Here is a 19,761-nt window from a genome sequence, read left to right as displayed (position 1 = left end):
ATCTGACACGTCACATTTAAGAGCGTCAAAACGCCATTTATTGTTTGAATTTCATGATAAAATGGACAGAATTTGAAAACTGAAACTTTAATTCTTATCAGAAGTAATAAAGCACAAATCTTTTTGTGATTATTGGATGGGAGGCACTACAAATAATTTGATGTAGGAAAAAAAAACGCAGACCCGGCAACCCTGGCTTGAACTACGGGTGATTCATAGGGTCAAAAAGAGCCTGCTTTAACGTCACTATTTTTAAACTGCTAATGCGTTAAAATTCAACACAAGAGTGATTTTCTTCACACACAGTATGTATGAGTTGCAGTCTGAACACGTCTTTCTGCACCCTTTTGATTGACAGGATATAATCGGCCCTGACCATTGGAAGTTTTTAAATAGTGATAGTGATAATAATAGCTTTTATCGGCCAATACTTATTGTTAGCCGATACATCGGTGCATCTCTAAAAATAACAACTTTATTCAACAATTTAAGGTTGAACCACTGTAGTCACATGGACTATGAGAGACTCCGCCCACACACTCTCCTGATTGGCTGTGATTTTTGATTGACTTTGTCACGTCTTGTAGTCGAGTCATGTCTAGTGTGGGCAAACAAATTGCTTGTGTAAATGTTCAAACTGCAGAACAAACATGTACATCTATTCCAGGTGTGATTTGTCCGATTGACGCTTACCCCAGGTGGACGGTGCGGATGTGCCGCTGGATCCCTGAGGAGGTGCTGAGGACTTTTTCACAGTTCTTCCACAGACACTTAAACATCACCTTCATGGAGTTCTGGAACAAACAAACATACAATTTATGTTTTATAAAGGACATACCAGTGTTCTCGAAGTTGCTAAAATTTTAGGGAAGTTTAGGTTCTGGACTGTAAAGGCAGCCAATCACGAATCCATATGCAAATTTCACAGTGACATCATTGCTGTAATATTTAGATTTATGAGTATGCTATTTTATCAAGTCAAACTTAAATCTTACATTTCTCATGAATGAAGCACCCCAGTATGAAGCTTATAAAAGACCAAAAATAGCACCCTAAGGCTACAAAACAAAGTTTGAATGTTGTCCATATGCCAAGCGTTTTGGGCTGAATTAATTGAAGAAAACTGATTTGAAGACAACCAGAATGCCTGAAGAATATCAATACAGTTCTGCCTTAGAGCTATAAGCATAAAACACACTTTAAAAATGAATAAGAAAATGATAATTAGTAAGTGCATCTTAAAAAAGAGATCTGCTCTATTTGCAGTCAAGGCCGCTATCAGCAGTGATTCAGAGGTCTGATTGCATAAGCCTCATGTGTATGTGCAGCAGAAATTCCCTTCAGCCCACTGCTGCCCCAGAAGCACGAAGGCTTTTCACTGCTGCAGTGAAACAACTATTACAGCACTTCAAAACAACAGTGACACTGCCAGGTGACGGCATGTTGTGCCATGTGTGGGAGACTCACACCTCCTGTGCTGTTCTGTCACTTTCACAAGCGCTCCAAGTGTATTTTGTTTCCCCTCTCGCTCTAAATCTCATCTGTGTTTATCTAACATACTTGATATCTTAGGTTCTGTAGGTGATTCAAATGATGAATCAGTCTCTTAACACACTTGACCGCAATAGAGTGTTTAGTTATGCCAATGTTCAAAATTAACACTCACATACATACAAAGAAATGACTCACCAGTTACACAATGTCCTGCACAAAAATACAGTAAAACAGTAATACTAAGAAATATACTTACAATTTAAAATGGCTGTTTTCTATTCTAATGTATTTTAAACTGTAATTTATTCCTGTGATCAAAGCTGAATTTTCAGCATCATTACTCCAGTCTTCAGTGTCACATGATCCTTCAGAAATCATTCTAATATGATGATTTGATGCTCAGAAAACGTTTCTTATTATCAATAATTCTGCTTCATATTTTCGTGGAAACCAGAATTCTTTGATGAATAAAAGTTCAAAAGAACAGCATTTATTTGAAATAGTAACAATGTAAATTAAATTAAATAATAAATTTAAAATAAACTTTTATATATATATATATATATATATATATATATATATATATATACACACACACACACACACACATATATATATATATTTTTTTTTTTTTATTTTTTTTTTTTTACTAGTGGGTGCAGGACACTATAGTCATATATATATATAATTTATATATATATATATATATATTTAAATTAAAATAAACATATATATATATATATATATATATATTTTTTTTTTTTTTTTTTTTTTTTTTACTAGTGGGTGCAGGACACTATAGTCAATTTATGTAAGTGAGGATAGCAAAATAAATAAACTGTGATATATTATACCTAAAAAAAATTCATACAGTGGACTACAAGTAAAATTGATAAAAATTTGGAACCAAAAATGATTCAGACACTTTGACCTGACCTGCTTAAGTGTTATCTGACATAATTAAGACTAATACTTTCTGACACAGTTTAACTCTGAGATCTTGTCATATTTTATTACCATTTTTTTAAACTATAGTGAATAAACTGTATTAATGAATGAAATGTTCAAGGTGTCTGAATAAATTTTGGTTTGATTGTATATAGTACTGTGCAAAAGTCTAACAAAAACAAAAAAAAACAAAAACAATGGATTTAAGCCAGTTATTTATATCTTTTGCTGTAGTGTGCCAGTAGGAAATATCAGTTCACATTTCTAAAAAATTCCTTTTGCCATTAATTGTTATAATGAAAAGCTACCTGAAAAACTATGTGCAAGTATACCTGGACAAAAGCTGGCAAAAGGTGGTCACACCAAATATTGATTTGATTTAGTAAATAGAAGTTCACAGTAATGTAGCTTTGCAGGTAGGTTTCTTTAAGCGTCTTGGAGACACGGCCACAGTTCTTCTGGATTTAGTCTGTCTTAGTTTTTTCTGTTTCTTTATGTAATCACAGACTCGATGGTGGTGAAATCAGATCATACCGGTTGCTGTCAGACTCCTTGTGCATACAAAAATCTCACTGGATTACTACAATTAATGGCAAAAGGAATGTTTGGAAATGTAAACTGATATTTCCTACTGACACACTACAGCAAAAGATATAAATAACTGGCTTAAAACCCTTTTTTGGGGGGTGAAAATACTAACGTGTCTAAGACTTTTGCACAGTACTGTGTATATGTGTGTATTTTATATATATATATATATATATGTATATGTATTTATTGGAGGCAAATTTTCTCAATTCATTTACCAGTCCCACTTTATATCAGGTGGCCTTAACTACTATGTACTTGCATCAAAAAATAAGTACAACATACTTATTGTGTTCATATTGTATTGCAAAACACTTTTGCTGCTATTGATGTGGATACGGGTAAGGTTAGGGACAGGTTTTTGGTATGAATGGGTATGGTATGGTATGGGTAGGTTTAAGGGTGGGTTAAGGTGTAAGAGATGGGTCAACAGTGTAATTAATTACAGCTGTAATTACATGCAGGTATTTTTTTAAAAAATAAGTAAATGTAAAAACATGTATGTAGAAAAAAAGTGCATTGTATGAAATTAAAAATTTAAATGTAAGTACATATAGTAGTTAAAGACAACTAATATAAAGTGGGAGCCATTTACCAAGAGTTCAGGCTGAGAACGGTGTGAAATAATGACACTCCAGAACAAACAGTGAGCCAAGATTATATTGTCATTACATTTAATAATCATTTCTTCTGATAAACCTCACCAGGAACTTAATTTGTGAGAAAATTTATCACATTAACTGAAATGTGAAACATGTCCGGACCTGTTCACTGCTCTCTTCAGAGTCAATGAGTGGGTGTGTGTCTGTTCACACACATACAAAAACAAGCAAATACTCTCAGCTCTTCTCAAGGCCGACGGTGTTAACCCTTTCACAGATCACAAAAGCCTATGAAACATTTCCCATCGAAGCCTCGTCAGGGAGATGTGACAACCATTAACCAAAACCTACTGAAAAAGGGCTGGGAAGTGTATGTTTCCATCTGTCTTTATGAATGAACAGCCAGTCCTCTTATGTTACACTTCACCCAGCTGCTCAGCATTTGGCTTGGTTTGGTTCAAAGAACTTTGCTTTTTTTTTCTCGTCTCCTTCATTCACAGTGGTTTTTATTGGCTATAGCAGGACATATATGCATGCAGGGAGGTGTCTGGTGAGCTGAAATAATAGAAGAGGTAGCCAGCGCTGTTGTCTAAGACAAGCATTAGCAGTACGGGACACATCCATCTGTCTCTGTACACACACAGGAGAATTGCACTCCAGCCAAAAATGAGCTGAACACATATTAAACATTATGTAATGCGCACCAGCGTGAAATAAACAACTCGTATCTATTTATTTGAATTCTGCCTTTGACATTTCTAAATTTCTAGATGTGTACAGGATGGCTTATGGGGTTTCTAACATAATCTGAAACAATCAAATCCACTTTTAAAATGAAAAGAAACTGAAAAAATTTGTTTAGTAAGGTCTTAGTGTATTCTTATTTGCACCCGTTAGGATCTTTTAGGAGATCAAAGTTATGACAGAAACTCCATTAGCAACGCAGTTCACGTCCTTTAGGATTTGTTGACAAGGTTATAATGGAAGTCCATAGGCTTTCACAGCAGAACTTAATTATATTTTGTGTTCTCTACAAAAAAATGGTGTTATTTGAGCTTTAAAGTTAAAAGTAAAGTTTTGCGGGGTTGTAGAGCTGTAAAATAATCTGTTTATCTACTGTGGATAAACTTCCAGCTATTATGCATTATAATGTAATTCCTGTGACTGGAGTGTGCTGATACCTTGACATATTTTGCAAAAGTTACTTGGTTTACACACTTTATGACAGCAATTGAAAGGCTGGATATAACTTTGCACAGCAAGCATTACTATATTAACAATGTTAGCAAGTTGAAGTCTTTTTGTATGTTTTTAAACATTTATTCCAGTGCAATGCCTTGCTCTATTAATTTCCACAGCAAGTGCCTTGCTGTAAATGTGATTTCTGTTTCTACATCACTGTTAATTTTTTTTTTCAAGAAGTTCATACTTTTATTCAGCAAGGATGCTTTAAATGGATCAAATGTGACAGTAAATAAATTTATAATTAGACAAAAGATTTATATTTCAAATAAATGTCATTCTTTTGCACTTTATATTCATCAAAGAATCCTGAAAAAATTGTGGTTTCCAATAAAAAATGAAGCAGCACAACTTTTTTCAACATTGGTAATAATAAGAAATTTTTGTTGAGCATCAGATGAGCATATTAGAATGATTTCTGAAGGATCATGTGACACTGAAGACTTGGAGTAATGATGATGAAAATTCAGCGTTCCATCACAGGAATAAATTACATTTTAAATTATATTAAGAAATTTCACAATATGACTGTTTTTACTGTATTTTTATCAAATACATGCAGCCGTGATAAGCATAAGAGACTTGTTTCATGAACATTAAAAAACCCTTAAAAATATTTTCTGTCCTAAACAACAGCCACAATGCAGCTTAAGTTGTACTGAACCCAGAACATTATTTTAAATTTCTGATATCACTTAAAGGCACAATATGTAATTTTTCACCACTAGAGATCGCTTATTCAAAAAAAAAAGCTTGATAACACCTTGATTTCGTGGAATCATGGGAGGTGTTGTCTTCACATCTAAGAAACCAATGGGACTCGGGCAGAAATCATATTCATTGATGAGCTAATGTATTAAAGATTTATTAACATTACTGTAGTATGAAGCAGGGTGTGGAGCGGAACGAAGCCACTGGAGCGATTGCTAATGAGAGACTAGCGCGAACGCGACACACGGCTCGAGAGCAGCGGAACATTTATTATGCCGCAGTCGCCGCTTCTGCTTCTTCCAATCATGCGTATGTGAGGTAATGTACTGCTGTTTATCATATTAGATACATTTGTGTGTTGAAAGTTGTTATAATGCTACTCTGTGCGTTCGCTCGGCGGCTACTATGAGACACTTGATGCACACTGCAGTAAGCTAGATCGATATTAGTCATGGTAAAACAAGGTACATCAAAATAATGGTAAATCAAAAAAACGTGATTTAAACAATAAGACTTACTGTGTTGACCTTTATAACAATGATTAATTTTCTGTTGATTGATGTATCCAAACAGTTGCTCACCTGTCTAATAAAACATATAATATATTAAAGCATGCATGGACACAGTCCGTGTCCTGGTTAAAATTGCTTATTTCTCTGGATTTAAACATTCTTAGAGACATGTGAGATAATGTAGGTACACAAGTCAACAAAATATATAACACTGTTCTAGCGGTTTTTGGATATTTTAATCCAAAAATCTTACATATTGTACCTTTAAATGTCTGATATCACTTAAGGAAAGTTTTTCTGCCCAATTAATTTCTCTGTCCAATATCTGGAATTGCACATATTGCATCAGAATTGAGAAATATTCTGTATAAAAAAAAGAAAAGAAACCTCTAAGAAAACATGTTCCACTTTTCTCCTTTTTTTCAGAAAGAGGCGTGTAGGCATGACAGGATCCATGTATACAAGATCGTGCACTCAGGAATTGTGTGAAAAACTTGTGTTCAGATGTGTAGTGCTGTGAAAGGATAAGCCCGAGTGGATCTATAACGGAACCCCCCCCACCCCCACCCCCACAACACACAAACACACACATCCTCGGCCTCTACCAAAACAAGGTGAACAGGCAGAAAGGCTAATGGCTTCCTGACATTGAAACCACATTCACGTTCTGGAGTGATTCCACACTACAAAAAACAGAAAAGAAGAGGGGACGAAATGGAGACGATGAAAGAGAGAATGAAAACACTCCATCACGTGGGTGACAAGACTTGTTGTGCCAGAGCCAAGCTGATGTGTTTAATGGAGCTCTTAGATTACTGAAGGTAAATTCACTACCACCTTTGCCACAAAAACTACTCAGCTGAACTCTGAACACATTGTTACCACGGTCTGATAAACCACACTGTTTGCTCATATGACCTGACCCCTACCTTTCGTTTCCGGGGGATGGGGTCCTCAAACAGGAAGTGTGTACTCTCGGTTTCCTCATTGTTGTCATCACTCTGGGAGGAAAGCAGGAAGCTCTTGCCGGCATCGTTGGAGAGGGGCGGGGACGGCGTGGAGGGCACCGATTGGTCACTGGCGTCCCAGCTCCAGTTCCCACTGGTGGAGCTGCTGTAACTGGCAGACAGGCTCTCCTTCCAGCCCTTACTAGCCAGATCTACACCTGAAGACAGAAGACAGGAATTTTAAAAGCAGGAAAAGAGCTCTAAAAGTTTGACTGACCTGTTGGGCTATTACTGGCAGTATGCACTGTTACATATCCCAACACACTGCAGGATTTAATTAGAAATCAGCAGTAAACTCATCCACAGATTCAAAACAAAAAACAAACAAAACTGCAAAACAAAACAAACACAAAAGAAAAACAAAAGACAAAACAATACAACTAATTAAAATCCCCCCCACCCCCCACAAAAAACAAAAACAAATGATCAATTAAGGGTCCTATTACGCCTTTTTTCAAAATATTGATTTTTTTTTGGGAAATGTCACGCCCCTTACCATAACCGTGAATTTTAACACACTACTAATGCCACTCAACCAGGCCCCGCCCCTTTTTTTGCATATGTCTTCGGTGGGAATTATTTAAATGAGGAACATTGTGACCTGTTTGTTCCTGGAAGAAATTGAGGCATTTCAGGGAGTTCAGTGCTTACTGATATAAAGAATAACTCCCTTTGGAGTGACTTTGTGCTTTGTAAATTTGCAGACCTTTTTCATGCTCAAACAGCAACATTACAAGTTGAACATGTAAAAAAACATAACAGGTCCTCTTTAATATAAGGCTGGTAACTTGCCAAAGCCAAAATGGTATCAGTCCAAACCTATACTGCAATTATTCATCATTTTGTTATTTGAAGGCTAGGCCAATTTTGGTTAGAGAGCATGCCATATATGCCAAGATATGCTCTCTCTCACAGAATGCAGGGAATTTGGCATTTGACCCAGTGTGAATAGTATTGATTTGTTTGTGAATATTTGATACCTTTATACTGTGTAGTCACACGGAGTTGGTGAGAACATAAAGAAAAAAAAAAGATGATGCACGCAACACAGGATCAAGATAAAATAACGGATGCACACTAAATCCATTGTGTTATTTCATTAATGCGTGATTTGTTTCACAACTGGTTTTGTTGCCGGTGGCATTTTTTGTCAAAGAAATGTTTTGAAAATTGTAACACATGACCTTGTGTACACAGATGAATGCAGAAATTAACAACTTATGTTACCGCTTCAGTAAATGTGTTTATGTAAGACTCATTTGTTCAAAAAGTAACACTTTACAGAACCAGCGCTGTTACGATGGAAACGGGATAACAGAGACTGGTCAGTTACACTTGAATTGCTTATAAATGTTTAATTTTTACTTCCAATGTTTGTTAAAAGAGTTTAAATGTAGACAATATTGTATAATCTACATATTTAAAAATGGTATAAAATATGCTATACTGTAAAATATGATAATCTTTGAAAATAAAGGAAGTAATCATGTAAACCAGTGGTTGTGTAGAGTATTTTACAAAAGTTTAGAGGATTTAAGTTAATCTGTAAGCACTTATTCATGAATAAAAAAAAACAAAAACAAACTAGTATTATAGTAAAAATGAATGAATAAAATCAACTCATTATGTTGGGTAAAATTAGCCCAACATGTGTTCTATCCTATATTTACCCAGCCCTTGGGCTAAAAACAACTCAAATTGGGCTGTTTTTAACCCAGTGAATGTAATTTCACCAAGTAGAACATGTTCCTGAATCAACATACTTCTTGATCCTGGAACAACATTCCAATCAACCAATCAGATTTGAGGGATAGGTTTACAGTTAATGTCAAGTTTAGGCTTACAACCAGGGTTAGGGTCTTCTACATCACTTTTATTCACCTGTCATTTCCCTCTGATTTTAGGGATAGGGTTAAGACTATGTTTCTGGATGGGAATGTTGTTCCAGGATTAACAAAAGCTGTTGAACCAGGAACATATCTTACTTGGCAAAATCACAGTGACCTTTTTAACCCAGTGTAAGTTAAAGTTATTTTATAATTATACTATAGTTCATTGTTAATGCATGTTTGTTCATAATACATTAATTAAAAAGGTAGAAATTAAAGGTACACTATGTAACTTTTTACCATACCATATTGTATTGATCCAAAAACTCAATATCAAAGAAAAAACTAAATGTTCAATTAGTGATGCACCGAAATTTGGGCAACTGAAAATATGTTTATATTATATGTTTTGGGGAAAAAAAAAAAAAAATTAAATAAACTTTATTTTTAGTTTTGGTTTCCAGCTAAATAAAAACTTTAATTTCGGTTTTGGGTAAATCTCTATGGTGCATCAGTGCATCAGCGGCCATGACTGTACTTCTAAAATAATTAGAAAGGTAAAAACATAACGGCTGTAAACACAATTCTGAAGATATACCTTATGTTGAGCTATGCAGCAGAATAAGACTCACTGTCCAGCTGATGTTAAGCAATTATAACCCTGAACAAACTTAAACAACTAAATCTCTAAGCTTAAAGACATGTCACACAACCTTGAGCAACAGTACAAGCTCTGCTGACCTTGAATGACCCCAAACAGGCAAATCACCTCCATTTCATGACACTTGACCTCTTATGATTATGCTCTGGGTTCTTCCAGCATGTGCACACTTGCAATTTAGCAGATGTTTTTCATTCAAAGTGGCTTACAGTACACTAATTACAGGAACAGACTCTCTGGAGTAGCATGATTTAAGGGTTAAGTGTTCGGCTCAAGGGCACAATAGCGACAGGAAAGAATTGTAATCTAAGTAGCCCTACACTCTTAAAAATAAAGGCTCTAAAAAGGGGTTTTAACATAGAAGAACCATTCTTGGTTCCCCAAAGAACCTTTCAGTGAACAGTTCTTAAAAGAACCATTTTTTCTTAGAGTGAATAACATTAAAGGGGACCTATAATGCCCCTTTCACAAGATGTAATATAAGTCTCTGGTGTCCCCAGAATGTGTCTGTGAATTTTCAGCTCAAATAGATCATTTATTGTAGCTTGTCAAATTTGCCCCATTTAGGTGTGAGCAACAACATGCTGTTTTTGTGTGTGTCCCTTTAAATGCAAATGAGCTGCTGCTCCCAGCCCCCTTTTCCAGAAGAGGGTGGAGCTTTAACAGCTCAAGCTTCGGTTGCTCAACAACAACAAAGCTGGAGAATCTCACGCAGCCAAAACGAGGATTGTCAGTAACGGTGTTCAGCCTTACATTGTTCAAACCGGAGTCGGACACTGATGGAGAGACTCAGGAAGAAGTTACAACTTTTAGAATGCATCTAGACGTTTCTGAATGGTTAGTGGATAAATTTATGTAGTTGCTGTGGAGTTGATTCAACTCATCGACTAGCATGTGCCGTCATGTTAAACTTTTGTGCAAATCCAGCGTTGAATTGACCCTCGTTTGTGAAGCAGTCTGGCATAAAATGATGACATGGTAACAACACTCTACTCGGGGGCAGGGTTTTTTGTAAATTTTGGGGTTTGTGATGTCACTAACCCGAGAAGAAGCTTGTTGTAGTCCCTAACAGCCGTTTGACGTAGTCCTTAAAAAGCAATTTCTGTAAAAGAAAATATCTCACTTTGCATTGAACTTTGAGCGTCGTAACTTTGCAGATGTTGTTTATGCTCTAACAGCAACATTACACACTAACTAAAGTTGAAAAAAAAGTGAAATGATAATCAACCACCCCTTTAATAATCTCAAGCACCTTTTTCCACTATAAAGAACCTTTTGTGCATTTGAAAGGTTCTTCATGGAACAATCAATGCCAATAAAAAACCTTAATTTTTAAGCATGTACAGTTTCTGCCCTAGTCCTACATGAAGATTGATGCACCATTGTTTGATTTATTTCCCCCACATCAGTATTTTATTGTGGTATAATCCATTCCACAAACCCAAACTGTGGTTGGACACTTTACAAGTCCGTCAGACAGTCTCTTCCGATATGGGCAGTTCTTGGCGAGAACAAGCTGCCTTGAGGAGCAGGCCTTATGCCATTAGTCATTAGGCTACATGAGCCAATATACTGAGCTACCAGCGGACCATATTTATTTAGTCCTCATCTATTTTCTGGTGGGGAGGAAAGGGACTCTTGTCTTTTTGTGCAGCCACCATGATACAGTACAATAAGTCTTTAATTTCCCAGATGGGCAATGTGTTTGCATTAAAGATATTAAAAAATGACAATGCAAAATGAAAAATACATAAAATCCAATCCCAAGGCCAATGTCCTAGATTAAATAGTAATGAAGTGTAAGGAAAGCTGTGCCACTTTTTACTTAAACTGTCCTCTAGGCAAGAGTAATGAGATGTAATGATATTTCAGGATGTGTGCTATCAACTGAAAGCATCTATATCAAAGTGACATAGAAATATGACTTATGCAAATATGAACACAAGAAAAACTATTTACTAATGTCCTCTTTCATTTAATTTCAAAGCCTAGCTGCACATTCACATTTTCATAAACCATCCAGGAAAAGGTTTAATATTCAGAATATTTCAATGTAGTGAACCATTTTCAACATTTTTTGTAGCAGTTTTTATTTACAGGCAAATCTTACTCTCACTATCGCTGACCTGCCATGAAGAAAATTAGCTTTCAGCATTTTTTTTTTAAATCGCTGCACCTTGAAGCTATATATGATGCACCCTTTCTAAGCATATGATCAAGTGACAAATATTATGTACACTACCAGTCAAAAGGTTGGGCTCAGTAAGAATTCATAATGTTTTTGAAAGAAGTCTCTTGCTGCATTTATCTGATCAAAAATACAGTAATACCATGTAGTAGATCTAGGCAGGTGGTGCTGGGGAGGTGGAAGGGGTAGAATAAGAATTTGCATAGCCTGCAGAGATAGTGTATTCGTTTGGATGCGTCATGGTTATAAAGGGAAATGGTAATGAAGACATTACATTGATTGGCTAGAACGTTTCTTTGAACGAACCAATCAGAACGCGAATAGAGTTTCATGGCTGAACTATTCATTAATTTCTTTCAAAAATATAAAACAGTCAGTCTTACTGACTCCAAAACTTTGAACTGACACCCCAATCTCCCCGATATAACAATAAAGCATCAATCATTGATGTAATGTTGGCTAACTAATATAGTATAATATAAAACCAGAGAAGGTCGGCTAGTACCATGAGAGCTGATGATCTGAGTCACTCAATAAACGAGAGGGAAATCCTCCATGGAAAAGTTCAGGGGATCCATTAAAACAGCCTGTTCCTTCCAAGACAAATGTGAGGGACTTTGGAGTGACACCAGCTGTTTTGTGACACAGCTTAAGAATACTCTCACTTTTCACTTTGTTCTAGAATCTCTGAAAAGGTCAGAACAAATGCAATACAAGAACGCTTTCACCACAGTCCAGTTAACATTAAAAATCCTGCTCTTAAAAACAGAACAATCTTTGGCTAGTTCTGTTCAACAAATCAGTTGATCCAGTTCACTACAATGATTCTTTCATGAATTGGACTGATTCATTTCTCAAGTTTGACTCACTGTTTAACATCCCACTCAAGGGTAAGATTATAAGCTTTTGAAGCTTGAAAGCTTTACCTATTTATTATAACTGTATGGAATAGAGCATATTTTAGCTATTTTAGCTATTTTTCTCAAAACATCTTCTTTTGTGTCAAATGGGTTTGGAACGACATGATCATTCATTAATTTTCATTCAAGGACAAAACAAGTTTTTGATTCAAAGTCCAATAAAACATCAATGCAAGAGCTAAATCACTTTTATTGCTGCACAATATCTATTGTCTTTTCTTCTGAAAATCTGTCAGCATACTTTTGGTTTTGGAAGCCATGAGCTGAAGGAAGGACCAGTCACTGCACTTACAAACCCATTCAAATGCAAGTCCGGGTTTCCTTTCATCATGCTAAAGGGGACATAAAATGGAAAACAGGATTTTTCTTGCTCTTTTGAAATATGAGTCCGAAGACCATGTAGATGATTACATTCATGCAAAACTCATGTCCACACAGACTATTTCGTGAAACTAATCTGCAAAAACAGCCTGTTTAGAAATTTTTGCGGCCATGGTGTCATTTTGTAGTCACGTTTACAATGACAACTCAGCTAGCTAATGAACAATGGTGTGAACTATGCTGAGATTAGCCAATCATAACAGAGGCCATTTACATCCAGAAATCTTAAAGGTACAGTAGGGAAAACAGCCTGTTTAACTGTAAAGGGTAGAGTGTAAAAACCGTAATTTAAAACTAAATTATGACCATTTTTGGTGCAAGAAACCCTACTTTATACACTACCATTAAAATGTTTGGGTTCAGTAAGATTTTTAGTTCTTTGAAAAAAGTCTCTTTTGTTCACAAGGCTGTGTTTATTTATCAAAATTACATTAAAATCAGTATTATTACGAAATATTATTACAATTTAAAAACTTTTAAAATGTAATTCATTCCTGTGATGGCAAAGCTGAATTTTCAACATCATTACTCCAGTCTTCAGTGTCACATGATCCTTCAGAAATCATTTTAATATGCTGATCTGATGCTCGAGAAATATTTATTATTGTTACCAATGTCGAAAAGAGTGCTGCTTAAAATTTTTGTGGAAACTGTGATACATTTTTTCAGGATTCTTTGAACATTTATTTCAAATAGAAAACATTGTTACTGTACTGCCATATTCAATTAATTTAAAGGGTTAGTTTACCCAAAAATGAAATTTCTGTCATTAGTTACTCACCCTCATGTCGTTCCACACCCGTAAGTCCTTCGTTCATCTTCAGAACACAAATTAAGATATTTTTTATAAAATCTGATGGCTCAATGAGGCCTGCATTGACAGAAAGTTAATTTACACTTACAATGTGCAGAAAGACATATTTAAAACAGTTCATGTGACTACAGTGGTTCAACCTTAATGTTATAAAGCGAAGAGAATACTTTTTGTGCACAAAAAAAAAACAAAATAACGACTTTATTCAACAATATCTAGTGATGGGCGATTTCAAAACACTGCTTCATGAAGCTTCAAAGCTTAACGAATCTTTTGTTTCGAATCAGTGGTTCAGAGCACATATCAAACTGCCAAAGTCACGCCCTCCAGTGGTGAACCACTGAAATTTCGAAACACTTATGACGTAACAAAGCCTCATTTACTGAAATCACGTGACTATGGCAGTTTGATACATGCTCCGAACCACTGATTCGAAACAAAAGATTCGTAAAGCTTTGAAGCTTCATGAAGCAGTGTTTTGAAATCACCCATCACTAGACATTGTTGAATAAAGTCGTTATTTAGTTTTTTTTGGCGCACAAAAAGTATTCTCGTCACTTCGTAACATTAAGGTTGAACCACTGTAGTCACATGAACTGTTTTAAATACGTCTTTAGTAGCTTTCTGGGCGTTTGAAAGTGCAAATTATCTTGCTGTCAATGCAGGCCTCACTGAGCCATTGGATTTGATCAAAAATATCTTAATTTGTGTTCCGAAGATGAACGAAGGTCTTATGTGTTTGGAACGACATGAGGGTGAGTAATAAATGACAGAATTTTCATTTTTGGGTGAACTAACCCTTTAATGCATCCTTGCTAAATAAAAGTACTAACCGATTCCAAACTTTTGAGCGGTAGTCAGCCATTTCAATCCCTTAAAAAACTCTAAACACTGTGGCACTATCATACAAAACATTTGTTTCAGCATATTTACCAGCAACACTGGCTTAACCAATGGCGTGAGTTTGGTGCAGGACTATCTGTTTGAAATGTAATGGATTGGTTCCATTAGAACACAGTGTTCAAAAACAACCATTATTTTTGCAATTCTGTTTGGTGGCACAGAAATCACACACGTCATTAAAGCCATTTTCTATATAAAACATATAAGAATGGAGAAAGCAGGAGTCCTTTTGGGCACTTATGGAGCTTTGACAAGCCGTCACTCAACCTAAATGCTCTGGGATCTATCAGTTAATGGCGGCAGGCGCTAGCATGGTAGACGGGGTCAGAGCAGAGTTTAACCTGAGGCACTGGAGGAAGGGTTGAGCACCAATGGGCTGGTGGACAGTGTGGTCAGGACGGTGGCGGCCATCACTTCTTTATCAGCATGACCAGAAGGCCTCCTGTTAAGAGAGCGAGAGAAAAGAGGTTTTAAAAGACCTGAATCAACTAAAGCGAATAAAACTAAAATTACGTCAAGCAGACCCAGATGTTTAGCGTACTTTCACACCAACATGAAACAACACACATCTGTTAGGTGGGCCGCCCAGCCCGGCATCACTCTCTCTCTGCCTAAGCAGCCGTTCTCGCTCTTCCCACAGTAAACACTTCTCTCGGCTATATCGCAGCTCCCTACTGCGTTGAACTCATCACAGGTAATGGAAAATTCCAGGGCAGTAATAAACACTAACGCTCAGCCTCTGGTGTATGCCCACACAGCACAGCTCCATTATCAACTGTATTTATTCAGCGTGTGTGTGGGAGAGAGTTTACTCGTGTTTGTAAATCAACACCAGGATTTAGTGTGCAGTTGAATGAAATGCCCTGTTAACTGTTTAGTGTCTTGCTCACTGGTGAGATTCAACTGTGAGCTGTGTATTTATACAGTATGCACATGATTGATGGCTGTTATATTGGATTGCAGTGAAAAAGAGAGGGAAACAGGGAGCGAATGTGAGAGAACGGAGAGAAGAGAGGGAGCGAGTGTTAGCAGACATTACATTTAAATATTTATGCAAATTAAAAATGTTTAAATAAGATTACTGTACATGATGGGACTGATGCTAATGCAAAAGTGGCATATTGGTTCAACAAACACAACTACACAATATTAAGCAAATGTTTTAAACTCGTACCAATTCCAGTAAAATTTTGCGGTTCTTGGTACCAATTTTGGTGCCAGAGCAAGAACTGTTGAATTAAAGGTGGGGTAAGCCATATTTCAAAAACAATGTTTGGAAGTTAGTCAGACCGACACCAACAACAAACGTGTAGCCAATCAACGTTAGGGGGGGTAAGACGGTTGAGGAGACAGACCGAGAAAGAGGGTGATTTGAAGAAAGAGAGATGAGACACAATACAAAAGAGCTCAAAAGAATATCACTGGAATGAAGGTTTATGACTGGGCAAGCACTTTAGGACCAGCGTTAATATTAGAAAAGCTTTCCAGCACTGGAGAGAGCTAAGCGGGAAGGCCTGAAAACAGACGCGGAGGCTGATTTAATTCCGTAACACTGGGTTTGAGTGTCATTGCTGTTGGCGACTAACAACAAACCCTTGTTTGTATTTACTCTTGTGTACTGTACGTTCATTTTTGTTGCTTCCTTGTCGTTCGTTCATCATCTGCGCTTTATTTTTCATGAAGCATTATTTTGTTGCAAGTCAGCTGTGATAGACATCCACTCTTGCATTGCGTGTGTAACAGTGACCAGATAGTGAGATTTGGAGTTTAGCGTCATTGTTAGTGCACTCGCCTCGCCTGCCAGCAGCGATCAGGCCAGGGTTCAAGACCGACTCGGAGCAGGGTGGTTAGGATTGGAGGGTGAGTTTTGGAGTCGGAGCAATGAAGAAAGGGGTGTGTTTGTTTGGGTAGATTTCAAATATCAACAATGTCCAACAGGGTTTTTGAAATAACGCTTACCCCACCTTTAAGTACTTAAGTAAAAAATGTTGTCCCGTTTTGTCTTGTCCTTTGGTTATCACTGTCAATCATCGCAGTTTCCGATTCAATCGTGCATTTAAATATGGTTGTTAATCCGGAAACTTTGCAGTGTACTTAGTAGCATGAAAACTAAACTTGTATTCGGATTGTGAATGGGTAATAAATAGAAAGCCAGAGAAGAGCCTTTTACTAAGGGGCCGTTCACACAGAACGTGTTTTGCCATTCCACTGTGCTATTTTTCCATTGTTTTTCAATGTAAACGCGCTAGACGGATGTCTTTAACTGTTGCGCTTGTGTCTTTTGCAGCGTCTCGCGGATGACTCAGCATTCTAAAAATGTGCCGCGCAAGTTAGAAAATTCTAAAATAATTTTTAAAAATGCGTCACTAGACCTTAAGCTTTTTTCCATTCCACTGACCTGCGTCTCATGTTTTTTAACAGCAACAATCCATTCTGTGTGAACTGACCCAAAGGCTGTCAATCTCTGAAGCGCAAGATCACTGAATTCTGCACTCTTGCGAAAACTCCCGTTTTAAGAAAAAAAAGCTGTAAAATTTTTTTGTTAATTGAAATAAAACTAAAAATTCAAACTTAAACTTAAAAAAACTTAAATGAAAATTTTAAACATTGCCTTGGCAACTAATAAATACAATTAGGTTGAAGTACGTAAATTAATAAAACTAAAACTAATATAATGCAAAACAACTATACTAAACAACAGTCACATGGACCATTTTTATGTTTTTTTTTTTTTATATTATTTTAAAGTTTTCATTGTATGGAAAAGTGCAGCCTGGACATTCTGCTAAACATTTTTTTTGCCCCTCAGAAAAAAACAGCATGTCGGCACAATAGCCTCGTGGGCAATGTGCCGACATGTGGCGCCGTTGCGCTTCGGGCAACCCGAGTTCGAGTCCCGGCTCGCGGACCTTTCCCGATCCCGTCCCCCTCTCTCTCTCCCACCTCACTTCCTGTCCACTCTATACTATCCTATCACAATAAAAGCCAAAAAACATCCAAAAAAAATTAATCTTTAAAAACCAAAAAAAGAGAGAAAAAAAACGTGTTTTTTTTGGGTGACCTACTCCTTAAAAGTCAACTACCTATTTCAACATTTGTAATTATGTAATTTTTTTAGCCACGCTATAGAATCATAGGTAATAGAGCCGTTCTGGTAATGAGATTCTTGACGCTCCACCCTGAATACAGCAGCACTGATCTAAGAACAGAAACCGACACAATGCTAAGCTGTGTCTCTCTGTTATATAATCAAAAAAAATCCCACTCACAGTCCCTTGTATTCCCTCATATTCTGGGCTTCTACTCCCCCCCCCGCCCCGCCTGCTTTGGCAACCCAACCAGAGCAAACTGGTTTGGAGTCGCTCTGAAAGCCAAGCCCAGAGACTTGGCAGTGCTGTCAAACTTTTTTCCTTTATCTGGGTCAACTTCCAAAAATCTTTCTATCGCTACAAAAAAAAGCAAGCAGAGGATTAGAAGCAGACAGAATAAGGAACATAAATAAAATATGAAGGTTTTGCCTCGTTTTTAGAGAGAAGAGAGAGAAATGACAAAGACAGATTTATGCAAAGAGAAAACCGCACAGTTTTGGAAAAGAGGAAAGGAGAAACTGTCTGCTTTCAGAGGCGAAGAAAATGACACATATTATAGATTATGGCAGCATGCTGTTTTTATTACTCTGTGTGTGTGTGTGTGTGTGTGTGTGTGTGTGTGTGTGTGTGTGTGCGCGCGCTTGTTTTTGTGACATATCAGGACACAGATTTGTATATTGACATGAGTATGGCATAGGTATTGCAAGGAGAGGGTGACTTATGAGGAAATTACCACATGTCCCCATTTTTCAAAAGGCTTATAAATAATACAGAATGAGTTTTTTTGAGAAAGTAAAAATGTGCACAGTTTTCTGTGATGGGTAGGTTTAGGGGTAGGGTTGGTGTAGGGCGATAGAAAATACGGTTTGTAAAGTATAAAAACCATTACGCCTATGGAATGTCCCCACAATTCACAAAAACATGTGTGTGTGTGTGTGTGTGTGTGTTTGTGTGTGTGTGTGTGTGTGTGTTGCTTTCAAATATAATTTACTACATATATATTCTTATGTAATACCAAAATTCATAGCCTAGGAGATGAGCATTATCCACCTCCAGTGAGTGTTTTGATCAAGACTGTCGGAAACAGAACTGCAAACACACCTACATATTCACACTGAATAAATGCATCACACACACACGTTTACTTAGCTATCTAAATTAGACCAGATAGATTATGTTTTTAAATGGAATTAATTATAATTACTGCATTACATATTTGCTTTATACATGTAATACAATACATATATATATATATATCATTAAATAACTTCTGTCAGGACCACTATCGTCAAATATGATTGATAATTGCATAGAGCTGTATTGGCGGTATGGTTCTGTTCTGGGCAAGAACTCCCTGCGCATCCATGCAGCCTAGCATGGATAAGAGCAGGGAGAGCAGCAATAACCCCCCCTAGGGTAAACAGAACAGAACCAACATATGCAGATATAATTAATGTCAATATTTTAACATGTACACATATTTCAAGAATTAGTCTGATTCAGAGGAATCATAAGGCCAATCCTGACTGAAGAGAGGAGCTGGGGATGGAGAAGGGTAATTAGCTCCTGAGAAATGCAATAGTTGCTGAGAATACTGAGGTGCTTTATATATGGATGCTGCGATAGGCATCGTATTCCTATAGGTAGACGCAAGTCACCTGGGAGTCAGCTGATGTGAGCTTGACTGACGCGACCTGCCAGAACTGACGCTAACGCTGGATATTATTTCCTCAATTATGAATAGTTACTGCAAATGAGAATGTCTCTAGATTACCCTAAAGGAATTTTTTGTAAGATTTCTCCCACTTTTGGGAGAATGTTGTGCTTAAACCATAACTATTTGCACAAATTTACCAATATATCTACACAGGG

At 36.7% G+C, this 19,761-nt stretch overlaps 1 protein-coding gene across 2 annotated transcripts in view; it reads right to left on the bottom strand.

Annotated features, from left to right (window-relative positions):
* The window catches only part of slc2a4rg (SLC2A4 regulator), a 77,052-nt gene that overhangs the window by 11,579 nt on the left and 45,712 nt on the right, over window positions 1–19,761 (bottom strand). For both annotated transcript variants that reach the window (XM_051879278.1, XM_051879279.1), the window contains exons 3-5: window positions 15,142–15,242; window positions 7,027–7,262; window positions 694–794 (exon numbers count right to left, since the gene is read on the bottom strand). In XM_051879278.1, the coding sequence (XP_051735238.1) occupies window positions 694–794; window positions 7,027–7,262; window positions 15,142–15,242 (438 nt within the window). The remainder of the gene's footprint in view (window positions 1–693; window positions 795–7,026; window positions 7,263–15,141; window positions 15,243–19,761) is intronic.

The sequence above is a fragment of the Ctenopharyngodon idella genome, chromosome 22 (genome assembly GCF_019924925.1).
Source record: "Ctenopharyngodon idella isolate HZGC_01 chromosome 22, HZGC01, whole genome shotgun sequence".
In the NCBI taxonomy this organism is placed as follows: domain Eukaryota; kingdom Metazoa; phylum Chordata; class Actinopteri; order Cypriniformes; family Xenocyprididae; genus Ctenopharyngodon; species Ctenopharyngodon idella.
The sequence above is the reverse complement of the archived record's forward strand: the minus strand, read 5'-3'. Positions and strand labels throughout refer to the sequence as shown.